The 26,021-nt window shown below is 42.2% G+C and overlaps 1 protein-coding gene across 1 annotated transcript in view; it reads right to left on the minus strand.

The window, feature by feature from the left end:
• Positions 1-6,364: 6,364 nt before the first annotated feature.
• The window catches only part of SLF2 (SMC5-SMC6 complex localization factor 2), a 31,822-nt gene continuing 12,165 nt past the window's right edge, over positions 6,365-26,021 (minus strand). The window contains exons 6-20 of the mRNA XM_074158928.1: positions 25,009-25,091; positions 23,924-24,040; positions 23,477-23,644; positions 21,583-21,685; positions 19,659-19,734; positions 17,627-17,768; positions 17,048-17,156; positions 15,440-15,616; positions 14,768-14,865; positions 14,002-14,089; positions 13,378-13,500; positions 12,498-12,575; positions 10,707-10,793; positions 9,239-9,307; positions 6,365-8,108 (exon numbers count right to left, since the gene is read on the minus strand). Of these exons, the coding sequence (XP_074015029.1) occupies positions 8,073-8,108; positions 9,239-9,307; positions 10,707-10,793; positions 12,498-12,575; positions 13,378-13,500; positions 14,002-14,089; positions 14,768-14,865; positions 15,440-15,616; positions 17,048-17,156; positions 17,627-17,768; positions 19,659-19,734; positions 21,583-21,685; positions 23,477-23,644; positions 23,924-24,040; positions 25,009-25,091 (1,554 nt within the window). The 3' untranslated portion in view covers positions 6,365-8,072. The remainder of the gene's footprint in view (positions 8,109-9,238; positions 9,308-10,706; positions 10,794-12,497; positions 12,576-13,377; positions 13,501-14,001; positions 14,090-14,767; positions 14,866-15,439; positions 15,617-17,047; positions 17,157-17,626; positions 17,769-19,658; positions 19,735-21,582; positions 21,686-23,476; positions 23,645-23,923; positions 24,041-25,008; positions 25,092-26,021) is intronic.

A 26,021-nucleotide genomic window follows, 5' to 3' on the forward strand; every position in this document is an offset into this window, starting at 1 on the left:
TTCCTTTGATCCGTGTTCCTGCATAGCCATATAGCTAATTTACCTTTATGAAAGAAAAAAAAAAAAAAAAAACAAAGAAAGAAGAGAAGAAGAGGGAGCTATTAAGAAGGACAGTGTTGAGGCCGGCAGAGCGAGCGCCGGAGGGCTGGGTTAATGAGCTGCGCGGTCACTGCCCTCCGAGCGCCCAGGCTGGCTGGAGCCAGGAGCTGCTCTCCCAGTAGGGCTGAGTCAGTCCTTCATCGGGCAGGGACAGGCTGTGGAGTCCTACACCCCTCTTTCGGCCACCCCCTAAAGCTCCAGGGTCCGTGGATAACCCCCAGCCTCCTCCGTCGGTGTTTTCCTGGGGGGTTCCCGCCTGCGTTGGGCTCGGGCCAACCCCCCTAACCCAGCCCCAGCCACATCCCTACGCTTTGGAGAGGGAGGCGGGGGAGGAAACAGGAATAGGGATAAATCCATCTGCCCTCGCGTCTCACGCCAAGGCCACCCTGCGCCAGCAATGTCACCGAGCTGCTCCCTTGCAAGGACACGTCCAAGGCGAGGGAGCGGGGATTTGCAAGACACCCGTCACGATCGTTTATTCTTGTCATTCCTGACCCTCGGGGTAAGAAGAACATCGGAGCACTGCAGGCACGAAACAACAAGCTTTGTGGGTCACATCAGCGTGTAAAGTGCCATTAGGAACCACAGCACGAAGCGTGAATAACGCTTCCTTTATTCCACCCTATACCTCAACGCCCTTTAAATGAATGCAAATGGTTATTTATGGACGGGGTTTGTACGAGATGCCTGCCCAGGAACACGGGGCTGGAGCAATAAGTTTGCCATCTCCCCCATAAACCAGTCAGAGCAACCGCAGGGCTGAGAGGCTTAGCGATAGTCCAGGGGATCCCGGGCAAAAGAAGAGCAGGGAGATCACTGTAAATCTTCCTTGCACAGATTTACGCGCTATCCATTAAACACACGTCCTTCCAGGCCACCCTCCTCTCTGCCAAGGACAGCCGGGCAGGAAAAACACTGAAGGACTCCAAGCCTGGAAAGCGACCTTCAAGAACCGATGGATGGCATCATTTCTGAAAAGCCACCGACAGTCAACCTCGACGGCTTTCCTTAAATCCTTTCAGCAAATAATGACCTCGGTTGCCCAAAATGATCTGATAATGCAAAGGGAGGGAGAGATGCGCAGTGAGTCGTGGTCTCCCCACCACCTTGAACTCCCTTCCCTCTTTGCAGGGCCAGAAGCCGCGCTCCCAGCTGGAGCGGGGTGAGGTTGCCCCCCAGAGGCAAATCTGACACAGCAACTGGAAAGGGGAAAATGCTGAATTCTGTTCTGAAGATACCACCTAGGAAGGACTCTTTTTAAAAAAATAAATAAATAAAAAAAATCTCTTCACGTGCCCTTATTTTCACTTTGCCACCAGCCGAAAACATCTGCGGATGGGGCGGGAGGGGAGAGGAAGGTCAGCGTCGGCGAGCGGTTGGTTGGGTGTTGGTGTGTTCTGCTGGAGCTCCTGAACCACACGACTCGTTTTCCTAGTCTCGCTTGCAGCGTCATTAGAAAGATCAAAAAACCAGTCACTGGGTTTCCTTCAGCCACACGAGGCATCTGAGCCCCTACCACCTCGCTAGGCTCCTCCTGCGCGAGGGCTGGCAGCGCCGTCAAGAGCAGCTTCTGTCTCAAGAGCAGGAGAGACACGATTGTGGACACGACAGGCGGTTTGGAAACTGCGAGAAGGCACGACGTGAAACCCCTCAGCCACTCACGTAAAGCATAAAGGCAGCCCATCACGCTGGACCAAAATCCGAGCGGCCTCTCGGGGGGGGCAGAGGGGCAGGAGGGACGCCTGGGGTCCGTGTGTCCCCCCTCCCCGGCACACTCCCTCTCAACCCCCGGGGATCAGCAGCCAGAAGCTCTCTCAGCCGGGGGTGGCGGCTTTGATTTCATAGACCCTGATGGATTTTTCTGCCGCGAAAAGCTCTTTCAACCTCTAAGCTTTTAGCATCCGCAACATCCTGAGGCAAGCAGATCCCCAGCTCCTGTCTCTTTTTGTTTGCGTTGAGCCTTCCCGCTAATAAAAGAACTGCAGAGTCTGAGGCCAAATTACAGAGCAGCGTTGAACAACTTCTCTCTATTTACCCTTTTTTTTTTTTTTAGGCCATTTCGTTGTCGAGCTTCTCCATCTCACTTTCCAACATCACAACTCTTTCCGAGCTGGAGAGACCCAGCCGATGTAGAGCCACTGCAATTTATTCCTGCCCTAAACACACACACACACACACACATATATATATGCAGATTCCCTCCCGATGGCCTCAACCTGTGACATAATTCAGACTTTAATCATTCCCGGAGCTGTTTTTTGAGAGGACAAGAGTTTAAAGTCCCCAGCCGAGATGTACCCGGGGTACTCACTGCTCCTGTTCCCTGCCCGGCTCAGCCGGAGAACATTCCCGCATCCCCGGCCGCAGCACCCGGCTCGCTGTCAGCTCCAAACTGGAAGCGTCATCTCCAGAATGACTCGTCGCCGCTCGCTCCTGCCAGACTCTTAATTACGAGGAAGGCTGACACAGTTTCTCAGCAAACGGTGCTCGCCTACTGCAGGGAAAAACAGAATGAGGGCATGAAAAAAAAAAAATAAAAAAAAAAAATGGGCTAATAAGAGAAAAATCAACTGGAGGGGAAAGGAAAAAAAACCTTACCATAACAATGCTGGAGCCCAAAATACCAAAAAAAAAATAAAATAGGTTAGTACACAGGGGAGTGGGGGGAGGGCAGGCAGCGCCCCACAAACGGGGAGCAGAGCTGATGGGCGGCGCGGCATCTCGGCATCCCCACCTGCCAGGCCTCTCCCCGGGCAGAAGGGCCAGGCTGGGTTTCCAGCTCGCGGATCAATGTCTCCGAGAGCCTGAACGATGCCGTCTGAAGAGCCCACGGCCGCCCGGGATGATTTACACCACCTTTATAAAAGCCCGCAGCGTGAATAAAGCACAAAACTTAATGCCTAGCCGTCCCCTCCCCGCTGCCGAGCCCGGCAGCTTGAAGATACTATTTTTATTCCAACTGCAGCCTGGTGGTCAGCCTGGAGAGTAAAGGGCTCCCCCTGCTCCTGCCTGCACCCCGAGAGCCAGGACTTTCATCTCCAAGCGGGGTTTGAGAGAAGAGAGCCCGAGACCTAGGGGCGAAGCCGTGGAGCCTGCAAGCCGAGCCCCGGCTCGCAGCCCCCGGGTGAAGGGACGCTCGCCCAGTTGCACAAAAGCAGCAAAAAAAAAAAAAAAAAAAATCTATTTACCCTTTTTGCTCTTCTCTGGGAGAAGGAAGGAGCATCGCTCGCCCGGCTTCAGCTGCAGCCACCCAACGGGAAGGGCCGGGAGGAGGGTGTGCGAGCGTGGCCCCGTGTCCCGTGGCCAGGAGCCCTCCCCTACACACCCCACCGGCCAAACCTGCCTTGAAAAAGCTGGAGGTCTCCCCCCAGGCTGATGGCGAAGACGCCTGGATGACAAGGAAGGGAACAATTCCAGTCTCCATCCCCTCCCCTATGACCTCCCCACAAGGAACTGGGAGGCGGCAGGGAAGCCGAAGGTGAAACCCCAGCAGCGGCTCACCAGGCAGAGGACAAGGGGAGGCATTCAAAAGAGACATCCAAACGCTGCTTAAAAAAAAAAAAAAGGAAAAAAAAAAAAAAAAGTCACCTGGAAATACATCCTTCACCAGGAGCCTGGAAGGATGGGGACCAGCTTTCAGCACCCAGACCAAAACGTCAAGGTAGGAAGATGCGAATGTTTTTCTTCTCTCACCACCTCAGCCCTGCTTTTGATGGCAGATAAATTATTCCCTTTCAAATTCCTTACTGCAAAGGCGAGGAAGCGCTGGCTGAAAAAAGCAGCAGTCAGGCAAAACTAAAAGCACCTCCGCGAGGAGAAGCCCTTCGAGGAATTTACTTTCTCTAGGATCCTCCCCCTCCTCAGCAGCCCCCACACTGAAAGCCCTTTTCAACACTTAGATAAGAAGGGGCCCCACCAGAAAAGCTGGCAAAACATCCACAAGGCAAAACACCAAGGTATTTCACAGCCCGGGGGGAAAGATGGGAAAAGGGCAATTTGAATGTCATTAAGAGCGTTCTGATAGCTTAAACCACAAGGAATGAGCTAAATCCATTAATGATTGTCTGACCTCTCCGGGCAGCCCCTTTGGAGCTCCAAGGGTGGATCCTACAGCAGCCGCCCAAGGCTCCTACAAGCTCATCATCCTCTTGTGAGGCTGGTTCCCCACACAGCACGCCAGCCAGTCCCGAGAGCCTGTCCTCGTTTTGGGACACCGAAACCAGCACCGACACACCAGTGCCACAAGCTGCTGGGGAACTTCGTTTTCCACTGGGAAACTTTGGGCAAGAAGGTTTCTCAAGAGCTCATGAGCCCAAGGACCAAGTCCCCAGAAGAATTAGGAGGGTCACCTCCAGCAACACCCTTTCCAATTTGTCCCTTCCAGCAGAAAACAAAGTCACACAAACACTAAAAGACAGTGGAAAAAAGAAACCTAAAACATACAAAACCGGCCTTAATACTGTGGCTTGAAGCTTTCCTGCTAGTGATGCGGTCAGCAGAAGAGTCCTCTCTGTAACCCAACTGCCTGAAAGCATCTGCCTGATCTTCCAAGAGACAGAGTGGTCTCTAGTGCCTAGAGCCCACCCCTAGGCTAGGTCACCTCTGAAGACCCAGAGCTGGCTGCTAGATGATGCTAAGCACGGGCTCCTCTGATTAACACTGCAGTAGCCAGCCCTCATTATTAAATAGGTCTTTTTCCACATTGGAAAATCCTCTCATGGATTCCACCTCTAAAATCCTCTCATGAGGCAATCTCAGCAGCTGCTCGGCCGGGAAGAACGGCATACTGGAAACACAGCGTTTGTTCCAGTCATCTGCTTTTTTTTCCCCCCAAAGATATTCTCTCAAGCTCAACTATCAGCGCCGGGGACTTCAGAGAGTTCCCGCAGCCACCGCATCAATGGAGGGTACGCGTCCTACTGACCTTCAGCCAGAGCTACCTGCGAGTCATTAATCACTCCCGAAATCCCCCTCCATTACCAACTTCCCCAACAGGCACCGTGAGAGCAGGAGATGTGCAAAAAGTGTCCCTGGCAGGTTTCTTCCACTTAAAGCCAGAAGCTTTTTTTATTATTATTATTTTTAAGCCATACAGAGGCTTGGCAGAAAATAAGGAAAAAAAAAAAAAAAACCAGGCAGAGACACAAAGGTATATTTTATAGCCAGCTTTTAATTTTTTGTGTGTCTGTGATTACTGCAATAAAGTGCACCTAATTTCACATGAAATGAGATAACATGGCTCTTAATACAGCCAACATAATACCAAAAGACAAAACCTCAGTGCAAAAATTCTTATCTGAAGACAAATCAACCAAAGCAGTAACGACGTTCCCTGTGCAAACAGCCTTTTCCCATTCACGCGACTCCTGGCTGGGGGCCACCAAATGAGTCTGCATAAAACACAACGGCAGCGGGTTTGCTGTTTCATTTCCAGGAGTCCCGAAGCAGCGCTGGGCTCAGCGTCCCTCGCCAAGGCTCTGCGGGATCGTCTCCGTACGGATACCCGTGAGCTCCCACCATTCAACCCACCTCTAGACTCAAGCAACTGGGGAATTCCTCCTCGGCTAAAAAACAGATGGAAGAAAAGTCTGGACAAAGTGGGAAGGAGGGGCGGGGGGGGAGAAAGGGAAAAAGCCAGGATGTCTACACAGGCATTCGGCATGGAAACCCAGGGCTGGCTGAGCTAGGAATAACTTTCTCCATTTATAGTAGGCTCCTCAGCCGCAAGCCCAAAGATCTACAACGTGTGTGTGTGGCCCTAAGACCAAAATAGGACCCACCGCCATCTTTCTTGTGAGACAGAGCTGAGGCGTGCCCGTTTTGTCCGGGGACATTTAATTAGAAAAGCATGTCTGGTTTTATTTGTTCTATTAAATAAAAGTAAATATCAAAGTGGTTATTTCATATCTGGAAAAAAACACCCCAGCAGTTTCAACGTGCTTGAACTGCAGTACAAAAGCTGTTCATCACCCTCCCCCTTTCCTTCTCCAAAATATACAGGACAGCAACTTACACTTTACATGGTAAGAAAAATATATACACACTACATACAGTAAACATTCTGCAAGATTTTTAAACTTTATACAACATTAGTGAGGAAGAAATATAAACATTAATAAAATTACATACAATATATTCAACGGAGTAAGCAACTGCTACCAGAGGGAAGGTCCATCCACTATCGGAGCCAGGCAGAGAAAAGGAAAGCATTCCCATACCTATATACCACCATGGTTGTTTTTTTTTTTGTTTTTTTTTTTTTTTTAAGCAGTTCTATTGCCAAAAACAAAGATACCCTTTGAGGTAGATTCTTCCAATTCTTAAATAACATGTTGAGATTAAAAAAAACCAAAAACCAAACAAAAAAAACCCAACAACAACAAAAAAAAAAAGGATTTTCTCCTCCTTCCCCCCTGGACAATGTCACCAGCGTAACTTCTGTTTGAAGGAAGATAAGCCGATTACCCTGTGAAGGGCACGGAGCCGCTACAGTCTCAGGCTGACTCCCTAACACTTGAAATGAAAGACAAAACATTTAATATGAATTTGCAAATAAGACACCTTCCCTAGAAGACGTGTGTCCATTCTATAGCAGTTCCTTTATATGAAATATACATAATTAAATCTGAAGGTGATTTTTTTTTTTTTAGCCTTATTTTACATTCTCATCTTGGAAAGTTGTAGGGAATTCATCATACAAGACAAGACAGTAATCTACAAAAATTAAAAGGAAACAGTATTATAAAACGCACATGTTGGTATTGTTAAAAATCTCATTTGTTAAGCACCAGCTGGTGCTTCTACTCAATACTTTAAACTTTCTCTTCATATATACACAGACATCCTACAGAAAAAACCCACAGTGTTAAGATTGAAATAATGGCATTTGCACAGAGAGTGCAGAAGGAGACCGCATCTTCCTCTGGTTATTTCACAAGCAGCTCTTGGAGCTTTGTACACATAAAAAAGAACACGGACCTCCCACGGCACCCAAAGCTTTTACACACACGGGCCAAATGCTCAGCTCCTCAAATCTCCACTGAGCGGCTATTTTAGAATTAGTATTTTCTCCCTTTAGAGAAAGTGCTGAAGCCAGGTAACAAATATGCTTCTTTCTTAAAAAAAGCACTTACAACAACACTACTGGTGTAATAAGATTTCATTTATAACTTGGTCTCATAGAAACGCTTTCTGTGCAGTCACATCCACTGCACAAATAATGTCGGAAGGTGAGGAATTTCAGTTAAAATGAACGCGTCACTGTCATAACAAATTCTGTTTTGTTACTGGATAAAACACAACCACAGAGGAAAGAAGCATCCACTTAACCTGTTCGGGCACAGCCACTCTTCAGCTCTATTTCCACCCTCAAACGAACACGAGAACAGTCAATTGCTCACATGCAACTGCCGTATTTCATATGTTTTAGAGACACTGGATGGTCACACCAATTATGCTTCGCAGATTAACGTGCGCAGGCAGTTCTGTTAACTCACCCCAGTTCTGAACCACCTCCTCGCCTGCTCGGTCTAACACTGTTTCTGAGCTCACATTCAATGTCACAGGGCAGCTCTTTCCCAGCCATCCCAAAACAACGCTTGCAGGTGTGTGCTGGCAAGAAAACGAGTACATATGGTTTTCAACTAACTCTTGTGATTAACAACGGGAACAAGAAAGCTTCCCTCAGGTTTCAATACGATAAAATATTTCTAGCCAATTCAGACAGGGCTATAGAAATAGCTGGGGTTTTTTTTTCAGTTTACCCACTTCAATTTTTCAGAATTAGTGTATTTGTATTAAAAACAATGTTAATCAAATTAGATCCTTGTGTTCCTAGTATTTGCCTGAATCAAGCTCAACTTCTAACTCAGGTGACTGATTTCTTCTGTTCCGACCAAGGTGAAGCTCCATTCATTCTACATCCTCCTTGGTTTCAGAGTTTTTCTGTTATTTTCCCTGAACTAGGCAAGGTTTCATGAATCTGGCTCCCAGAAGTCATGCAGTTTTCCCTAAAGAGTAAAAACAAAATAGTAACCAAGTCAGAAAACCAATGACAGAAGAGTCGGCAAATGCTTCACTTGAGATGACCACAACGTGTTGCAAATCCCTAGAATTTTATTCTGAAACACTTGCCAGTTTCCCCATATGTGGGGATCAACCCCAAATAGCTCTGAAAAAAAACAACTCGGAAAGAACTGCATTTTTATCAACTTTCATCCATTGCTAAGTAGCTTCTGCAGCCACGTGTTATTTTCTAATTCCCTTCCCCCTCTATAACGAGAAATATCACACACACTACAAATTATGTCTCTTTTGCACATTGTTAGGAGTGAATAATAGTCTTTACAGACAAACAATTGATTACACAATTTTTAACCAAAATCAATACTAAGCATATATGCGTAATTTAAATTTTATGTAAGCAATAAACTACGTTACTGGAAAGCTAAGCTTTTCCAAGACAGGTAGCTTTATATTCCAAGACAAGACAGTCGGTCTGATCGCATTACAAAAGAAACCTTACAACCCTAGACTGGAAAAAACAGCTCTGAACTCTGGGTATCAGCAGAAATTACCCACCTATTCCACCAAGGCAAATATTAATGACAGACTAATCATGACATTATTTACTACCGCATACTTTTACAGAGCATGGAAGGCTTTTCCTAATCGTTGCATGAAATTTGACACGTTCAAAGGGGGAGTAGTTATCAAGAGCCATTAAACACAGTGTGGATAGAGCCTTGGACTCGAATGGTCTCAGTGTCACACAGCGCCAGACCACAGCAGGAAGCGTATCACTGCATTCCTGCTCCAACGTCCTTTTCGAAGCATCTGCTAATAACTATAATCAGAGACAGACCCTGTGACTTGACTCCCTACTAGCATTTCAGTGTATTACACAAGCCATTTACAAAACCAGCACTTTGAAGGATAAAGGTGAAATCTTGGCTTTATTGAAGCTAGCAAAGTAAGAATTTTAATTAAAATCTACTCTAATACATCTATGTATATTCCACAGCCGCGCCATTTAAAAAAAAAAAAGTCTCTAAAAGACTATGCTATTTTCAAATGCTAAAAAAATGAGTTAAATGAACCCAGCAATAGGAAAAGAGAGAAAAAGGCTTCTTTACAATACCTGAGTAGGCCGAGTGGTTTGTATCATATCTTGCCATTTCCCATATATCCTAGCAACTAAATCTTTTACCTGTAAATTCAGATTGATTACTTTAGCCATTTATGTCAAAAAAGCCAAAATCGTACCCCTCCCTGCCTCCCACCCCCCAAAACCCACAAAACCCCAGATAATCCAAGACCCCAGGTTGACCAGGAGGGCACAATTTTACAGCTGGCACAAAGAATCACCACCTCAACTCCAGCCATATGGCCGTAATTTGGGACTCCGAATTCAAAGTTTAACTCCACACAAACACATTGCAGGCACGTGACTCCCCACGTGAAGTGTCTGGAACCAGCATACGAGCCTCTGGCCTCTAAACGCTCACCTCATCCTCCGGGTGAGTTGGGTTTGTTACACAAGTCTGATCTTGTACCTAGAGAAGGTGCCTGCAACGGCAATCATGAAAGCCAACTCTGCAGCACCGCCTGCTTCCGATATGAATTCCTTACACGTAAAACTGGGTTTTTCATAACCTCAAGCAGTAGTTTAAATCCAAGCCGTTCAGAACTGAGATCTGTGTTAAAACCCAGCACAGTGGTGTCCTCTGGAAGTTACTGTACCATTACACATATGAAGTGATGGGGAAAAAACAGAGTAAGACTTTCCCCCGAGTGCAAGGGTTAGAGAAACAAAAGTGAAAGCAGCCCAAGATACAAAAATCCAAGGCAAGATCCATTAACTTGTTAAAAGGATCCGTGCTCTACTGATCTGACACAATAGAAAAGAAAAATCTTCTTGACTAGATGATCTTAAAGGTCCCTTCCAACCTAGACGATTCCATGACACGCACATAACTGCAAATGATTGATTTAAAGCTGAAGAAGCCATGAAGAAGCCAAGGCTTTTCAAGCTGAGGTCAGTCACTTCATCGCTGATCTGACTTGGCTTGCTACAACGGCATGCAAAAGCATGGAAGTCACAAAATTAGGACTATCATGAGCAAGCCTCACACCACAAAGCAAAGGAAAGGCAATTATCCAAGCTTGATGCTGCATCACGTATACTGTTGGCTTAAATCCACAATGTTTTTTAACTAACTCATTAATTTTAAAATAAAACAGAGACATGCAAGATAAGCTCGTTTTTCAGTTCTCTGTATCCTGCCCTGCACGTAGCCTCTGCTCTTAAAAGTAGAGTCAACTACCAATGACTGCTGGGAAAAGAAACTCTGTGGGTATGAAAGTTAAGATGCTGAGCTAAAAAGATGACAAGCTCACATTTTACAGTTGTTAAAGGGTCCCGTTGTTAGCAAAAAGAGTATTTTTAGTGCATTAAGAGGGACATGTATTTATGTACGTGAAAAGACCTGATGCAGACAGAGAAATCAGGAAAAACCCAAACTCTTAGAATTTCCAGTGCCAGGATGAGGAAACAACACGCACCAAAAACACCAAAAAACACCTCAAAAAACCAATTTGTGTCTTACCTTAGTTCGATAAAACAGCCTTGCATCTTCCCTAATATCACATTTTATGTGCTTATCTAAGGCACCACAAAGCTTCAGTAAGTGTTGCTAAATAAAGACAAAAGCGTAAAGCTAGTTAAATTCTCCACATCAAAACCAAAAGCTTTCTTAAAATATTATTTCAATTTAAAAATTGCATGCTTCAATATGAAATCTTCTCAGAAATGTACAGTAATGGAGGGGGAAAAGAAAGACAACAAGATCCTCTATTAGGTGCACCCAATAAACCAGTTCAAACAGCTTTAAAAAAATAGTTTCAAAGTATAGCAGAGCTATACATCACAAATTTTAAAGTTCCTACTAGCTAATTTGTAAATCTTTTCTGTCCCCAAAGTATCAAACATAGCGCCATTCAGATCTGTTATCAGCAAAAAAAAAGTTCTGAAGTTTCAATAGCTAAAAATAACCTTTTCAGTAATGACAACTCAGGTAATTTTCTTTTGTAGGAATTGGCTGAGCAGGTAAAATACATTCAAGGTTTATGCATTGATCTTATTTCTAAGTTTCTGATTACTTTAATAAGGCAGTTTTACAACTCCATAATCTCCTGATAATGACTCCCAAGATCTTTCGCATTCTGTGAATTCCTTCATAAAATTCTTGTTTTCAATCCCCCAGTGAACAGCTGCAAAGAGCCTCCACTCTGCAGAAGAGGTGAGACATGCTGAAATTCTACTTATAAACATTTGCTGGTGTCTCAAGAGCATCCCAGTTTATCCCATATAACTGGAAGAGGACCAAAAATAAAATAGTTTTATTGATTTTATACAGAGTCTAGCCTGCACAATATTCAGCCACACCCCCTTGCCATTTGATGGCTAAAAGGTCAGTGAATAATAGACTTTCTTCATTAAGAAATACAGAGACATTAAAAAAAAAATGTAAAAAAAGATCAAGTTCTCCACAAATCTTCAGGAAGGCAGTTGTAAAAAACAATCTCAAAAGATCATCATAATACAAATATATTTGCTTTACCAATTACGCTTTTATTTCAGATTCTACTCTGTGATTATCTTTTCGCATCAAGTAGGAAACTGAGATGCTTAAGCCCTGAAATGTAACCAAACATTCCTGCTTTGCCTCCCTCAAACAGTTCATGTGTCAGATTTCTTAACAGCCAAGAGCGATTCCACGGGGCAGAAGGCGTCCACAAACACCTTGCAGCAAGGAACTGGCAGCAAATGATCCCAGAAATCTGAATAGGATTAGCGAAAGGCTAAGCAGAAGCTATTACCTTCACAGATGATCACACCACACAGCGTGAGGGAACTATCACAGCAGAAGAGAGACAGTCCCAAACTCTCACCCGCTGCACAGCTGCACTCCAGCACAGAACACCGGGATGTGTTTGAACGTGTTTTATTGGATATTTTCAAAGCGATTTTCTTCTAGATTGAAAAAATTTCAACCCTACTTCAAAAGTTCATAGGCTCATTGGACTTCTTAGAATTTCTATGTTGAATTAATCTCCAGTTACTTTCTGAGAAAGATTAACAAAATGAATGTCTGCTGATCCACAGCCTTATGTTTTGAGGCAGTCCAATTAGCAGAAATGTAGAAGAGGTTTCTTTCTCTGCACTTAGTGCAGAGAAAGCTCTTCTGCATTTACTTTGCCCCAGAACAAAAGCTTCTCCCCCGTGCTTTTATCCATCGGTGATCTTCTATCACATGATAGCTCTCACCAAAATAGACCAAAAGTGCATGATAAACAGCCTTTTAAAATCTAAAGATCTAGCCGCCGAAGTTACTTACCCTTTGATTAGAATTTACAACATCGAAGAAACTAGCTTCGCTGACTAGATGGAGGAGGATGTAGATTAGGTAGTATGCCTGGAGAGAAACCAACAGAGCTTTAGCAGTCAAAGCACAATCATAACTCATCACAGCTAGATATAGCATCATCTCAGCTTTCTGGAATGATTCCTCCAACAGCCAGATAAATGGACAAGTACGTCTACACATTTGCCTAAATAACTAATTTGAAACAGGACTCTCATATATTAGAAACACTTTAAAACAGTATTACACTGTTGTAAGTTAGATAAGTAACCTACAAAGCTTTCTGTAGTTTTAATTACTGAAAACTAAATTCAGCAGTTGGCTTTATTTTCCTATCATATACATCCAGATCAAAATACTTGCTAAGAGATTTTATGATAGACTCAAATAACCAAACCAATATTCAGTTTCTGGATGGGGGAAAATACTAAATCTTTCTAATACTTGTTTATGAAAAAAGATTCATAAGATATTTATAAATCTCTTTCTGAAGCCTGCAGGTGAAGGTCTGGCTCGGCATCAGTTTCCACTGATTACATCTGAATGGAGGGAGGATGGTCCTCCGATTACAGAAGACAGGACTCAAGACATCCATGTGCCTTAGCTCTGCAGAAAATATGATGATTGCCCTGTTTGTAACACAGCCTAATACTGCTTCCTCTGTCACACGCTACTTCTTTCCTTCCCCCCGACTATAATCAAAATTGAACATTAATAATATTTTAACTGATACAGATGAACAGCAACAAAATAGTGTACTTACAGTTCCAGGTACAGAACTGATTAAAATCAATGTTCTCAAAATTGTAGAAGATTGATAAGAAGTGCAAAAAATGCACTATCTGCTCTATACCTCCTGTTCTAGCTCTGTCTGAAGGTGGTCTCCATCGGCATTCTGCTGCTCCAGTCCTTCTCTCTTCTTCTTTAGCAGGTTAGAAGGTTTCATGTACACCAGATACTGAAGCAGAAGAGACATCTACAAATACAAGCATTACCAAATTGGGCTGGTTTACTGGCAATGGAAAATTGAAACCAAGTGCCACTACAGCATTATTTGTCCACTAAGACAGGAATATAAAAAGGGATTTTTAACTAAAATTGAGGTTTTCATGCTTTGGGTAATTTTTGACTATTCACAAACTAAGTGTTTGTACATTGCCTCATTAAAAGATCAGCCCTACGAAAACAAAGAGTCTACATAAACACAAAAGGAAGACTAGAAAAAGGTCTATGCTTCCTTCAATGTCCAAAATGAGTATTAAGGCACATAAACAATACTGCATTTACAAGACGCAGAACATGCAGGTTACACACAGCTTGAAAAAAATACTTCTAATATTAATCTAAACTAAAAATTACTAAATGGTCATTTCGCAAGGTTCTTGAAAATAGGCTTACAGTATTAAAACATACTTAAATCCAAATAATAATAAACATGTTTTCTAAACTTTCAAATTATACACAACACATGCAGTACCTGCTTGTCACTGTCATCAGGTATCCCTATATGGTTTTTATTAAGCAGCTTTGAAATAATCACTAGGCTAAGACGTCTTCTTACTTCCCTGAAAAACAATTTTAAAAAGTTATTTCCCAGAGAACTTCCTAAATCCACACTGTTTCTACGAAGTATATGAGGCTAAGCATGGCTTCCCTAAACAGAAAGGTCCTTATAACTATTAAAGCAGATTTCCTGAATATAGGTGCTATCAAACTAATAAAGGGGCTTTTAAAATATAAGTAACCTTATCTCATCGCAGCTTTTTTTCTGCCTGAAAATGAGGAGCCAATTCCTTCTCCTCACTCAGCTACACTATAATTAATTTGTTTCAAAAACAGAGAACTCGTAACAGATTGACCTCAAACATAGACGTGAATGACCCAAAGAAAATGTAACTTTTGGTCATTCAGTGAAGAATTAAGAGTAGGTGACAGATGTCAGACTGTGAAGTTTTTAAGCCTTTCTTTACCGTAGAGTACCAGGAATTTTGCAGTCCAGAAAACCACACAAAATGTGAAACAACCCTTTTTTGCAGGAGAGGTGATCAAGAAGCTATAGATGTACATAATAAGAACTGCACATAAGTCTGTAACAGGAGAGAAAACCCAAATACTTTTTTTTCTTTTTAAGCGCCTACTGCATTTATCCAACTTTAAGCTTACGCGAATAAACCAGCTATTAATGATTCAAATAAATTAGCTGTTAATGATACTACATATTTCTGATGTTACTGTGTTCTTACCGTCCACGTATTATCCAGCTAGGGACCAGCTGAACCAGCCACAGGAGATTATGGTGGTGACTGGAGAGTTCACTCACTGCCAGGCAGAGCTCAGGCATCTTTAAAACAACAACAACAACAACAAAGAAATCTTGAAAATTACTGAAGAACAGATACGGTGACCATTTGTTTTATTTGCAAAGGAGTACACATCTACTATCTAAAAACATACACAACAGAAGCGTTAGAAGGAATTGGGCTAATAAGAGATGACATGCATAAAGATATTTCTGTAGTTAAGTTTGGTAAATACAATTTTACAGCAGGGTAGTTGAGATCAGATCGCTTTTCATGACATTTTATCAGCTTAGTACACTTTTTTCTTCATTCTTTCAGAGAGCCATTTTAAACATATAGCTATTTTAGTAAATACAAGATTAAGTTCAATATGACAGTCCCCTTGCAGAAGAGGACGAGGATAAGGACACAATATCATGCGACAAAACCCCCCTCGATATATCCGCCCACCTCCTAAATCTCACACAAATGCAAAGGTCCCAATTTGTTCATATTACATTTTCAAGAAATATTTTCTTTGATATCAAGAAAAAAAATGAAAACTTCAGAAGTTTCTTGAAAATTAAGGTGCAGTTTCATTAATCTAGTACAAGAAAATTATTTGTGACTAGTTACCTTTGTATCCCAGTCTTTTATGCTTATCAGAAGCTTTATGAAAAGGCACTGAAAATCTATCAAAGGAATTTGCTTCAACTGTTTCTCCAAGCTTATTTTAAAGAGCAATAGAAGCAGCAGCAATATTTCTTGATCAGTATATCCACCTTGAATTACCGTTGTACAGAAACCTAGAAACTTTAAAAGAAATAAAAAGCATTAAAATCTGAAATTGGTTTAGCTTAAAGTATGATGAGAACTTAAAGTTTGCCACCCCCGCATTAAAATGCGCCTCAAATGATATATTGTTCTTGTTGTGTACTAACATCTCCCCGTCCACCAGTAACTGCACTTTTTTTTTTAATACCTGCTGGAGACTCATCTTTTGAACGATGCCAGTACTCCCTGGACATCACAGGAGTAGGAAAGATCCTTCTCCACTGCACAGACAATCCTCATCTAACCAAATGAAAGACTGACAGACTTCATAAATACACAATACCGAAAACATAAATCAAGAGATTTTTCTCCACGCAAGTATTATCACATGGGTTACTTACAACACAGCACGTGTGCATAAAACAGAACGCAAATTAATCACGAGATGTGTATTCTGTCTCTAGTGGAGATGCTCTGAGTGCTTCCTCAAACTGAGTGATTTTTACACTTAAAAATCTCTAAGGAAGCGATGTTAGGAAGATTAAAATACTACCACATAGAACTCCGAAATGGGTTATAAAGTCAGTATTTCACCATACAACCATTAATCACAGAGAACTAGTCTGTGAAGTGTGACCAGCACAAAAATGATCCGAGGGCTGGAGCACCTCTGCTGTGAAGACAGGCTGAGGGAGTTGGGGTTGTTCAGCATGAAGAGAAGGCTCCAGGGAGACCTTATAACGGCCTTCCAGTACCTGAAGGGGCTACAGGAGAGATGGGGAGGGACTCTTGATCAGGGAGTGAAGCCATAGGACAAGGGGTAATGGTTTTACATTGAAAGAGGGGAGATTTAGTTTAGACACTAGAAAGAAATTCTTTCCTGTGAGGGTGGTGAGAGCCTGGCCCAGGTTGCCCAGAGAAGCTGTGGCTGCCCCATCCCTGGAGGGGTTCAAGACCAGGCTGGATGGGGCTTTGAGCAACCTGGTCTGGTGGGAGGTGTCCCTGCCCAGGGCAGGGGGTTGGAACTCCATGATCTTTAAGGTCCCTTCCAACTCTAAGCATTCTACGATTCAGGCTACAGTCTCACGAGGCAGCATAAAACATACCACCCAACACCAACTCCCCTTCCCATTTCCACTGAACACAGAAATGGATAGTTTCTTCTACATGAGGGAGCAGAGGCACTTGATAAAGTGCCACAGCTGGAAAATGGAGGCAGCAGAACTGTGCAGTGGTGAGTGAAGCCAACGGAAAGGAAGCTCTAAGGTTTGCAAGAAGCCTGCTGGATGTGAAGCTGAAACACCAGGATAGCATCTACTCATAAACATTCCCAGGACTAGGTTAACACACCAGGCTTTTTGCTAAAAAACCAAAAGAAAACAACAAAAAAAACCCCATCACCACCCCCTCAAAAAATAAAAACAAAACTAACACAAACCCCCCTCCCACACTAACTGGAGGTTTTCTCACCTTAATCACATTAATTAAATTGTTTTCTGGTAGACTGGAGAAGGCTGGACTGGCACAGGTTAGGTCTCCTCTTGGCTGTTGTTTACTCACTGTTTCTTCCATCTCACTTCTAATAAAAGAGACACTGATCTGAGCTATAAATCAATAATTTAAAAGCTCTCAAAGACTTATTTGCAACAAACTGAAGAAAAAAACCAACTAAAAACTAAAAACCAAAAAACCAACGTTTCACCTTCAAATCAAAACATTCCTCATTTGCAGAGCACACACACCTATCTTAACTTGTAACCCATTAGTTACAATTCTGCCCAACTGTTTTGGCAACAATTCCTGTAAACCACCATTAGGAAGGTGCAGGACAAAGGACAATGCTCTGGTTTGCTGAATCCTTACCTGGAAGATGTTGTTTAAAGTTCTGGCTTATTTACTCTTATTAAGACCTGAGCTGAGAATTTAAAGAAGAGTATGGCTTGATGGGAAGGGAAAGGAAATAAAAGAAAACCTTCCGATTCCACATTCTAAGCACAGGACTTGCTTTCAGAGGATCTAAGCAATAAATATCAAAAGGAAAACACTTACAAAATATCACACTCATTAAAGCTGGGCTGAAGATGCTGCAACGGAAAGAGTGATCTAAAAGCAACACCCATATTGACAAAAGCAGCTGACACATCGGCCAGTGAAGGAATCCATGGTTTAGACTGCTCATCACTGATGGAAGCTGCAAGTAAAAGACATGGAATGGATTACTATTAAATCTAGTTCTTAGCATTACTTCCTTCTTTTAAGGGAAACAAAGGAACTCATCAATCTGTATCAATTCTACCAGCTCTCATCCCAGAAGAGTCAGTACATTGAACAATATGCTTATTCTCAGAACCACGAGGGAAAAAAAAAGGTAGCCTAAGGTAGCCTAACACAGTATTTTAGACTAGAGAAACATCTTATCTATGGAACAGGTGAATTACTTAAAAGTTCCACCCATTTTCCCTCACAGCTGTCTTCTATCACAAACTGCAGAAGAAGCAAGGAGGCAATATTTACTTTTGAGAATACATAGATTACTGTTCCGTGCAGGTACAAGTAAGAGGTGTTATCATAGTGCGACTGGAAGCAGAGCTAAATAAAATTTGAAAGCTGACAAGTTTTCTAGAATACAAATGTTACACATGGAATTCCCTTATTTGACAGAAATAAGGAACAACGCTCATTGCAAAAAGGCCTGATTGCATCTGAAAGCCTGAAGGATTTTCTACAGGACACTAAGGTAGCAAGGTAACATCAAACTAGATGCAGTGTTTTCCAAACATTGGCAGAAGTTACTAGAATTCTGAATTGGGTCAATTTTGTATCAAGAAAAACACCTAAATATAATGGAACATAACACTCAAGACACTGTAGGTTCAATCGCAATGTTCAATTCAGTAAAGAAAAAAAAAAACCCACCAAAACCGACAAAAACCATGCATCATTAGTAAAGCACTGGAACAGAATGTCTCAGAATGGTTTAAAGATCCACAGTAGCAATTTTAAAGTTGTTAAGACAACTTTCCGGGAGCAACTGTAGCCTACGTGATCCTGCTCCAAGGTCAGCAATCTGCCGCCATCTCTCCCAGCCTTAATTCTTTGAATGGTCATTCATCAACTTGAGTCCTTCATTCCGAACCAAGCTAAATGCCAGCAGAGCACAAAATAAAGGAGGCTACATTCCCTCTCATATCAGCTCACGAAATCAGTCTGATTTCAAACAAGATTCAAAATATGACATACAATTTGGACAGCCCTGAGCAAGTACTTCGAGAGAACTGCATACTTTAACAACGTTAACTGGCAGGCTTAAATGAATTAGTGACTTTTGGTGGATCTGAATGCCGTGAAGACATGGAGAATATAAAAAAGGAATTTGTACTAGAGAATCATAGAATCATAGAATGGTCAGAGTTGGAAGGGACCTTAAAGATCATCTAGTTCCAACCCCCCTGCCCTGGGCAGGGACACCTCCCACTAGAGCAGGTTGCTCAAAGCCCCATCCAGCCTGGCCTTACACACTTCCAGGGATGAAGTATTTGGAAGTACTGATAAAGGAAGGCAAAACACACAAGATACGAGCAGCAGTGTGAGCTGAAGAAGATTCTTGAAAGTGCTTCTGTGCAGGTGTATGTTTCTTTTCACTTTTGCCATTTATCTGGAAAGTAAACTACCCACCGCGTATAACTATGAGAAATATCTTGGGTAAGACGTTAAGCTATGAAATGAATGTCTGTGTCTTCCAAAGTAAAAGACAGAAATGAGAGTAAAACTTTTGAGCAGGCTGGGCTCCTCTTCAGGTCAATTCTATTTGTGAAATAACAGAAGTGAGTTTAAAAAGGCTCTGTACTGGATGCACTGCTTTGCAAACACGTGCCAGGACCACATCCTGTGGTACAGCTTGCACACACTCTGGGAAGACCAACTCCTACTGTTTGTGCATTACGTAAATAACAGAAGAGCCTAAATTCATGCCAGAATCATAGAACAGAGCCTTTTACTTCCCTCCCAATACCTTTCTATTCTTAACAGAAGGGAAATGCCTTCATTCAGGTGGCCAGTTTTCCATCCTTTAAATACTCACCATTTTTTAGTGTTATCTCCATCAATCTGTCTAAAATCTGGGTGGAAACACAATAGTCAGGATGAACAGACATCATCTGTGGAGAGAGAAGAAGCAAAGTGTCAAACACCAAGTGGCATGATGGCATTAGTTTTCTTTTAATTAAGAAAAAAGTAAACCAACTCTTTGGCAAAATAAAATAAAGCAACAGAAAAGACCCAACCCCAAAGACCCTAAAGCAAGATATTCCACGGTGAACAGACTATTGTGAATATCGATTATTTCAAGCAGTGCACAGATGTTATGAATACTTTAAAATTAATTATTCGCAATATGAGAATGCTGTGACTCTGTATGGAATCTGTTGGTTAATAAGAAGGTACTGAGAGTTAAGAGAATGGAAAGTATCACATAGCCCTTTGGAACCCATTTGCATCTGTGATCAAATTGAACTCCTTGATGAGGAGCAGGGGCAAAAGAGTTAACTACAACCTTTTCCAGTCATGGGCAAGTTGAATACATGTAATACTAAAGCAAAACAATGAATTAGTTTTTCACAGAAAAGAGTTCTATGAACTCCAAAAACAAGACTCTGAAGTACAGTTCAGTTTTCCTGAAGCACTTCACTAGCCCAGAAAAAACCTCCTCTTCTTTTTCTCCCTCAAGTGCTGGAGAGTTTCCTGCTCTGTAAGTGAGCTGAATTGGCTCACGCTTCCTCCTTATTAGAGGAACGCTAGGGCTCACACAAGGGGTGGAAGGCAATTTTTTTCACTGGCTTGGAGGGAAGGAACATAAAGAAACAAAATGTTTCCCTTTTGGCAAAAGCAGAAAGCCAGTCAATAGATGTGAGCTGCAATTTGACAAGCTCTCTTTTTCGTTTCAGGCACAGTTAGAATGTGGTAAATAATAACAGAACGGAGACTGAAGAGAGGTGCATTTTTGCAAGGAACAGAACAATGTAAATTCCTGGTGACTTAGACATGGACACAGACATCTAGAAAGCAGACAGTCACCACGCTTCCTTTGAGAATGGCTTCAGACAATTCTTGAGCCATACCACACGTCAGCCTTCTCCAAATGAAAATTATCTGATAAAGTGGGTATCTCTGATGATTTGCAAGGTGATATATGTAGAAATGGTACTTCGCATACTGCAGCATTTTTAGGGGTTTTTGTTCGTTTTTTAAGAGTGGAAGGAAATAAGATTAACATTTGCTTGTTATTTGGTCCACACTATTATATCCTGAAATCTCTTCTCACCTAGCATGTACTGTGTCCTTTTCAAATGCAGTAATGGATATGAAGATGGACAGGGACAAGCAGCTTTGCAGTCACTCAAAGTGTGGAGAAAAAGCTATCCCTAGCGACAATCATAGAAACCTAGAATTGTCTGGGTTGGAAGAGACCTTTCAGATCATCGAGTCCAACCATCAACCTCACTCTGACAAAAACCATCACTAAACCGTGTCTCTAAGCACTATGGCAACCCGTCTCTTAAACACCTCCAGGGATGGTGCCTCAACCCCTTCCCTGCGCAGCCCATTCCAAGGCTTAAGAACCCTTTCCGTGTCAAAATTGTTCCTAATCTCCAATCTGAACCTCCCCTGGGGCAACTGGAGGCCATTTCCTCTTGTCCCATCACCTGTGACTTGGGAGCAGAGACCGACCCCCCCTGGCTACACCCTCCTTTCAGGGAGTTGTAGAGAGCGAGAAGGTCTCCCCTCAGCCTCCTTTTCTCCAGGCTGAACAACCCCAGCTCAAAATCAAAGCATTTCAGACTGGAGAGCAAATCAGAACCCAGAAAGAAAAGGGTTTTTGATTTAGGAGTTTGTTAAGCTAATGCAACAGATTCACAAACTTGTTCTGATTCTTCCTGCTACAACTGGTTTCCAGGAAGAATATTATACCTGCACAGAGTAAAACTGCATGAATAGTATAGTCTTACCTGGAAAAGCCACTTTAGAATTGGTATGGGACACAAGATACAACTGTAAGCAGCACTCAGAAAACCATTAATAGCTAAAGAAAGCTGCTGTGTTACTCCAGAACTGTAAGACAAAGATGGGAGGGGGGGGGGAAGAGGAGAAAAATCAATTAGTGGTTGAATCAACACTTTCACAAAGTGTAAGAACTTCCCCACCCCTCAGATCATCAGCAAACAGAGATATGAACATCCAAAACAGACGTTACACTCTTACCTGCATAAAATACTACAGTAATTAAACCTTATTTGTGATTTAGAACAAGTATCTTTTTCTCCAGAACGTCATACTATATGATTTGGAAACATCTGTATTAGTAGAGAATATCAGCTTCAAACAAACATTGATTTACGCTGCCGTGCTATGAACCATTGTGCCTGTCTGCCCAGCTGGGCTGCTTTGCTCAGTGAGACCAGTGAATAAGATTTTTTACTGTCCAATGACTTTTACCAACACTTTTAGAAGAAAAGAGAAAAACAAACAACTTCGTTTGAAATGTTTACCATAAACTTTTAAATAAATATTTTGGCAAACCAAAGCAATTACAATCAAACGGTGCATCTTACTGTGCAAGTTTGTGAGGTGCAAAAGGTTGCTTTTGGAAGAACAGAAAATAGGCCATTTTTATTACTGAATTATTTCAGCTTTCGTCTTCTTTAGAAAATCAGGTATGTCATAAGCAGCTGAATTAATGATACCCAGTTCCCCACAGACCCTTCTGGAGTCTCCTCTATTCTCAGTACCTACTACAACAGGTAGCTCTGTCGACAGATCTCTGTCCTGACTTCTCCACACACCCTCTACCTGTCTGACTGAGCCAGTGGCGAGGAAGACATCCACGTGCCAACTGGACAGCCAGTACATGCCAGCTGTGCCAACTAGGAAGAATGCATAAGCAATTAAATCATAATTGCCTTCTGGAAGGGATGATCCATTTAATTCTCATTCCTCTAGTCACTGATTGACAAGATACTTCTGAAGCTTCTGTCTTTGTGATCTTCAAAACATTAATAGAGAGCCCTGAAGCCAGAGGAGTATATCACAAACATCTCTCCCTCAAGAGATGAGGAGAAGCCACCCTCCTCCTCCTCCTCTCACCCACGTATAGAAAACCCCTTAAGATTACATGAATTATCTCAGTTTCACTGATGCAAGTTTGGAATAAAACACCAACTGAAATAACTAGAATTTTTCAGGATTTGCACTTGTGGCATTAGGCAAGAATTTGTCCAGCTCTTTGTAGCCTCACAGGCTCATAAACATAGAGTACAAATCCTGACAACAGTTGTTTATATACACACAGATGCTCTGCTCGCCCAGTGACTGAATCTAACAGATGTCCGAAATCTTGGCTGTCTGCAATCCTCTTCAGGTGGAGCCCCGAGTCCCAGCCCATTCAGGATGAACACACGTCAGAGACTTCCAGCAGGACAGAACGCGACATTGGCAGGTCACAAGTCAGTTCACCACAAAGGTCCTCTTTCTGTCTCGGGAGAGCTAAGCTTTGGCTCATTATAACATTTCACTTCTGCATTTATCTCCCCCAAACTGGCCAGATTATCAACAATAGCCCAACACAGTACAAATATGGAAGAGGCCACAACAGCTATTTTTTTCCCTTATGCCTCATTTAAGATGTTTTTCAAGAATCCCAAAGGAGAAAAGAAAGAAGCTTCAAGCAACAATTCACTGTTCTGTAAAGTTAACCTGAAGGGACAATGCCGGGGAAAGGGAGTCAGTCTCGCCTACTTAGTAAGACAGAGCTCATTTGCCTGCAAAGGTATTATTTTATCTTAAAAACTGCTAACACTGAAGAAAGTCGTACAAGTAAACGCCGAGTGAAGAAGATATTCTTACCTAAGAAGGAGCTTTTCTATAGGATTCTGAGGGATGAAATTAAAATTCCTCAAGTCAAGGTTATGTTGATTGAAGACTTTCCCAGAGGTTGATAAATCAAATATATCTTCTCCAGGGTGGTAGTCGGGTATAGCATCAGCTATCACTGAAAATTTCTTTATAAATGCCCTGTAAAATTCAAAAAAATTCCAAAAGTGCTTTTAGGAATTTAAACATTGAGAGGCCCATTGTCTGGGCGAGACAGTTATTTTCAGATGAACACATTAGCCTTATGTGAAAGCTGAATTGTTAAAATACAGTAATGTCCAAGAAAAATCCACCCAAACCCAAAAGATGATTAAAATGGTTCCCATTAAATCTATTAACAACAAATGATAAAAAGACAGATTAGAAAAAAAGGCTAGAAAAGCAAAGAACTAGATTAATTGGTTTTGGACTTGGAAGGACCTGTGCTCTTCTAAGAGGTCTTCATCTCCACGGGCATTGTCCTCATCGTCTCCATCTAAAGAATCGGTTTCCCTTCTTTGTATGTCTTCCTGTAACTGCTTTTCTAGTTCATCTACCCTGAAATAACAGCAGCAGCAGAACATATGATCACCATTTACTATTTACAAGAGAAGAAAACAAAATTTAAGCTGTGAATGTGAAGCTAGGAGTCAGTAGCCAATTATGCACGGCAAAAGCATGTGAGACATCGCATCCGGGCAGAAAGCAAGCACCTGCCTATTCCAGGGTAGAAAGTGGATGTTTCCCAAAGCCTAATGCATTTCCACCAGCACATCCAATCGCTACTTTATCAGAGACAAATACACTCAACCAACTTCTGAGAGAATTTTTTGCAATCGCACAAAACTTTCAATCTTCTGGATGGTTTATTGTGTGGGTTTGGGGTTTTTTTTTTTTAAACATCATCCTAGTATTTTATTTGTTAAATAGTATTAGTTCTAGGAGCATTCGCTGCTCCATAGTCAGTCAGCCCATAGGTACCAGGGTCAGATTCTTTAATAAAAGCAGTTAATCACACATATAGACCCATCACCATCACTTACCACAGACCCCATCACACTTTCTACCCCAAAGACCTTTTGCAAGAGCACTCATTAGTTCTGTTCACTCAGCTGTGTAACTACTCGGATACCAACAGCCTACACAACTTTGGAAACCAAAACTCAGCTACAAATGCCTTTGAAGCAACTACAACAGTCGGGCTACAGAAACACTTCTCCTTCACGCCTGAGCAGCAGCTGCCAGCTGGCTCAGTGACCGACAACGAAGGCATCAGTAAATTTAGTCTGGGTCTTAAGGGCTAGACAGATCTATCACAAATCACTCATTATTGCTTGGAAGGAGCCCATCGTTCAGCTTTTACAGTTAAGCTGCACTTGTCTATCCGTCAGATGTGAGGCTGGTGGCATCAGCTGGCAAAGCTTAGCTTGCTCCTACCCAAACTCCATCAGCTTCAGGGAGACAAGGTGGATCTAAGCTTCCACCACTCCATCCCAAAATCTGCAAAGCAGCTTTAAGAAACAAACCTTTTAGATTCTGCTTTCTCCTTCAAGAGGTTTTCTAAGCTGTTCACATACGACACCTGGCTAACAACAGGAGGCTTAGAAAGCTGAAAATGAAATAGTAAGAAATTAGAAAAATACCACAAGCTATCAATTCATTCAGTTAGACAATAAACATAATCAAAATAGAAACGTCTTCCTGTTTTAATGATGTTTCACCTGAAGATAAGAACTCAAAGGAGACCCTGAAGAACAGGATGATTAGCAGTTTAGGTTTCTCAGTCCTTCGACAATTTTATATGATGGTCAAATCTCTCTCAGTGATTAATTTAGAAATAATTGCTTCTCTCTGGAGCTCTGCTTCTCTATCTAGACTTCCAGTTAACCTTCACAAAGAGCCTTAACATCAGAAGCCTTTTACTCTCAGCTTTATTATTATCATCCACTGAGGCCCTGGGAATCCCCCATTCTTGTGCACGGGACAAGAAACTCAAAAAAATAATTCAGTACCTTTGGGTTACTTCCAGGAGTCCCTATGGGGGCAAAGCACCAGTGTTCACTAAATCGCCTCCGAAATCACCAGAGAAAACAAAACTTCCACTTTCCACTCAAAATCCTAATACAACCCCAAATTAAGAAGCTAATAAATAGAATTAAAACAAACAAACAAAACAACACACAAGGAAACTCTTAACCACTAGCAGAACTAGTTTGTTTTTCAGCAGGCAGCGTTTTATTCAGCTAGTAGCAGACAACACAGATTTGAAACCTCTTATGGCCATGATTCAGTTCTTTGGACAAGAAGTGCCTTTCTGACACCACCTTATGTAAACTGCAAGCCTCTTACAAGTAACGAAGCTTCTTCCATGAGCTCCTTCATTTTAGGAGAACACAATTCAATAAGAGCATACCCTCTCATTGGGGATTTTCTATTACCCAAAGGTAACAGAAGTTAATTTAAAAAGTTAGCGTCCACCTGGTAATAATAAAAAAGCCACTTAATACAGCATTAATTTTTCATATTCAGAGATATCTGC

This window comes from Numenius arquata, chromosome 15 (genome assembly GCF_964106895.1).
Source record: "Numenius arquata chromosome 15, bNumArq3.hap1.1, whole genome shotgun sequence".
NCBI lineage: Eukaryota > Metazoa > Chordata > Aves > Charadriiformes > Scolopacidae > Numenius > Numenius arquata.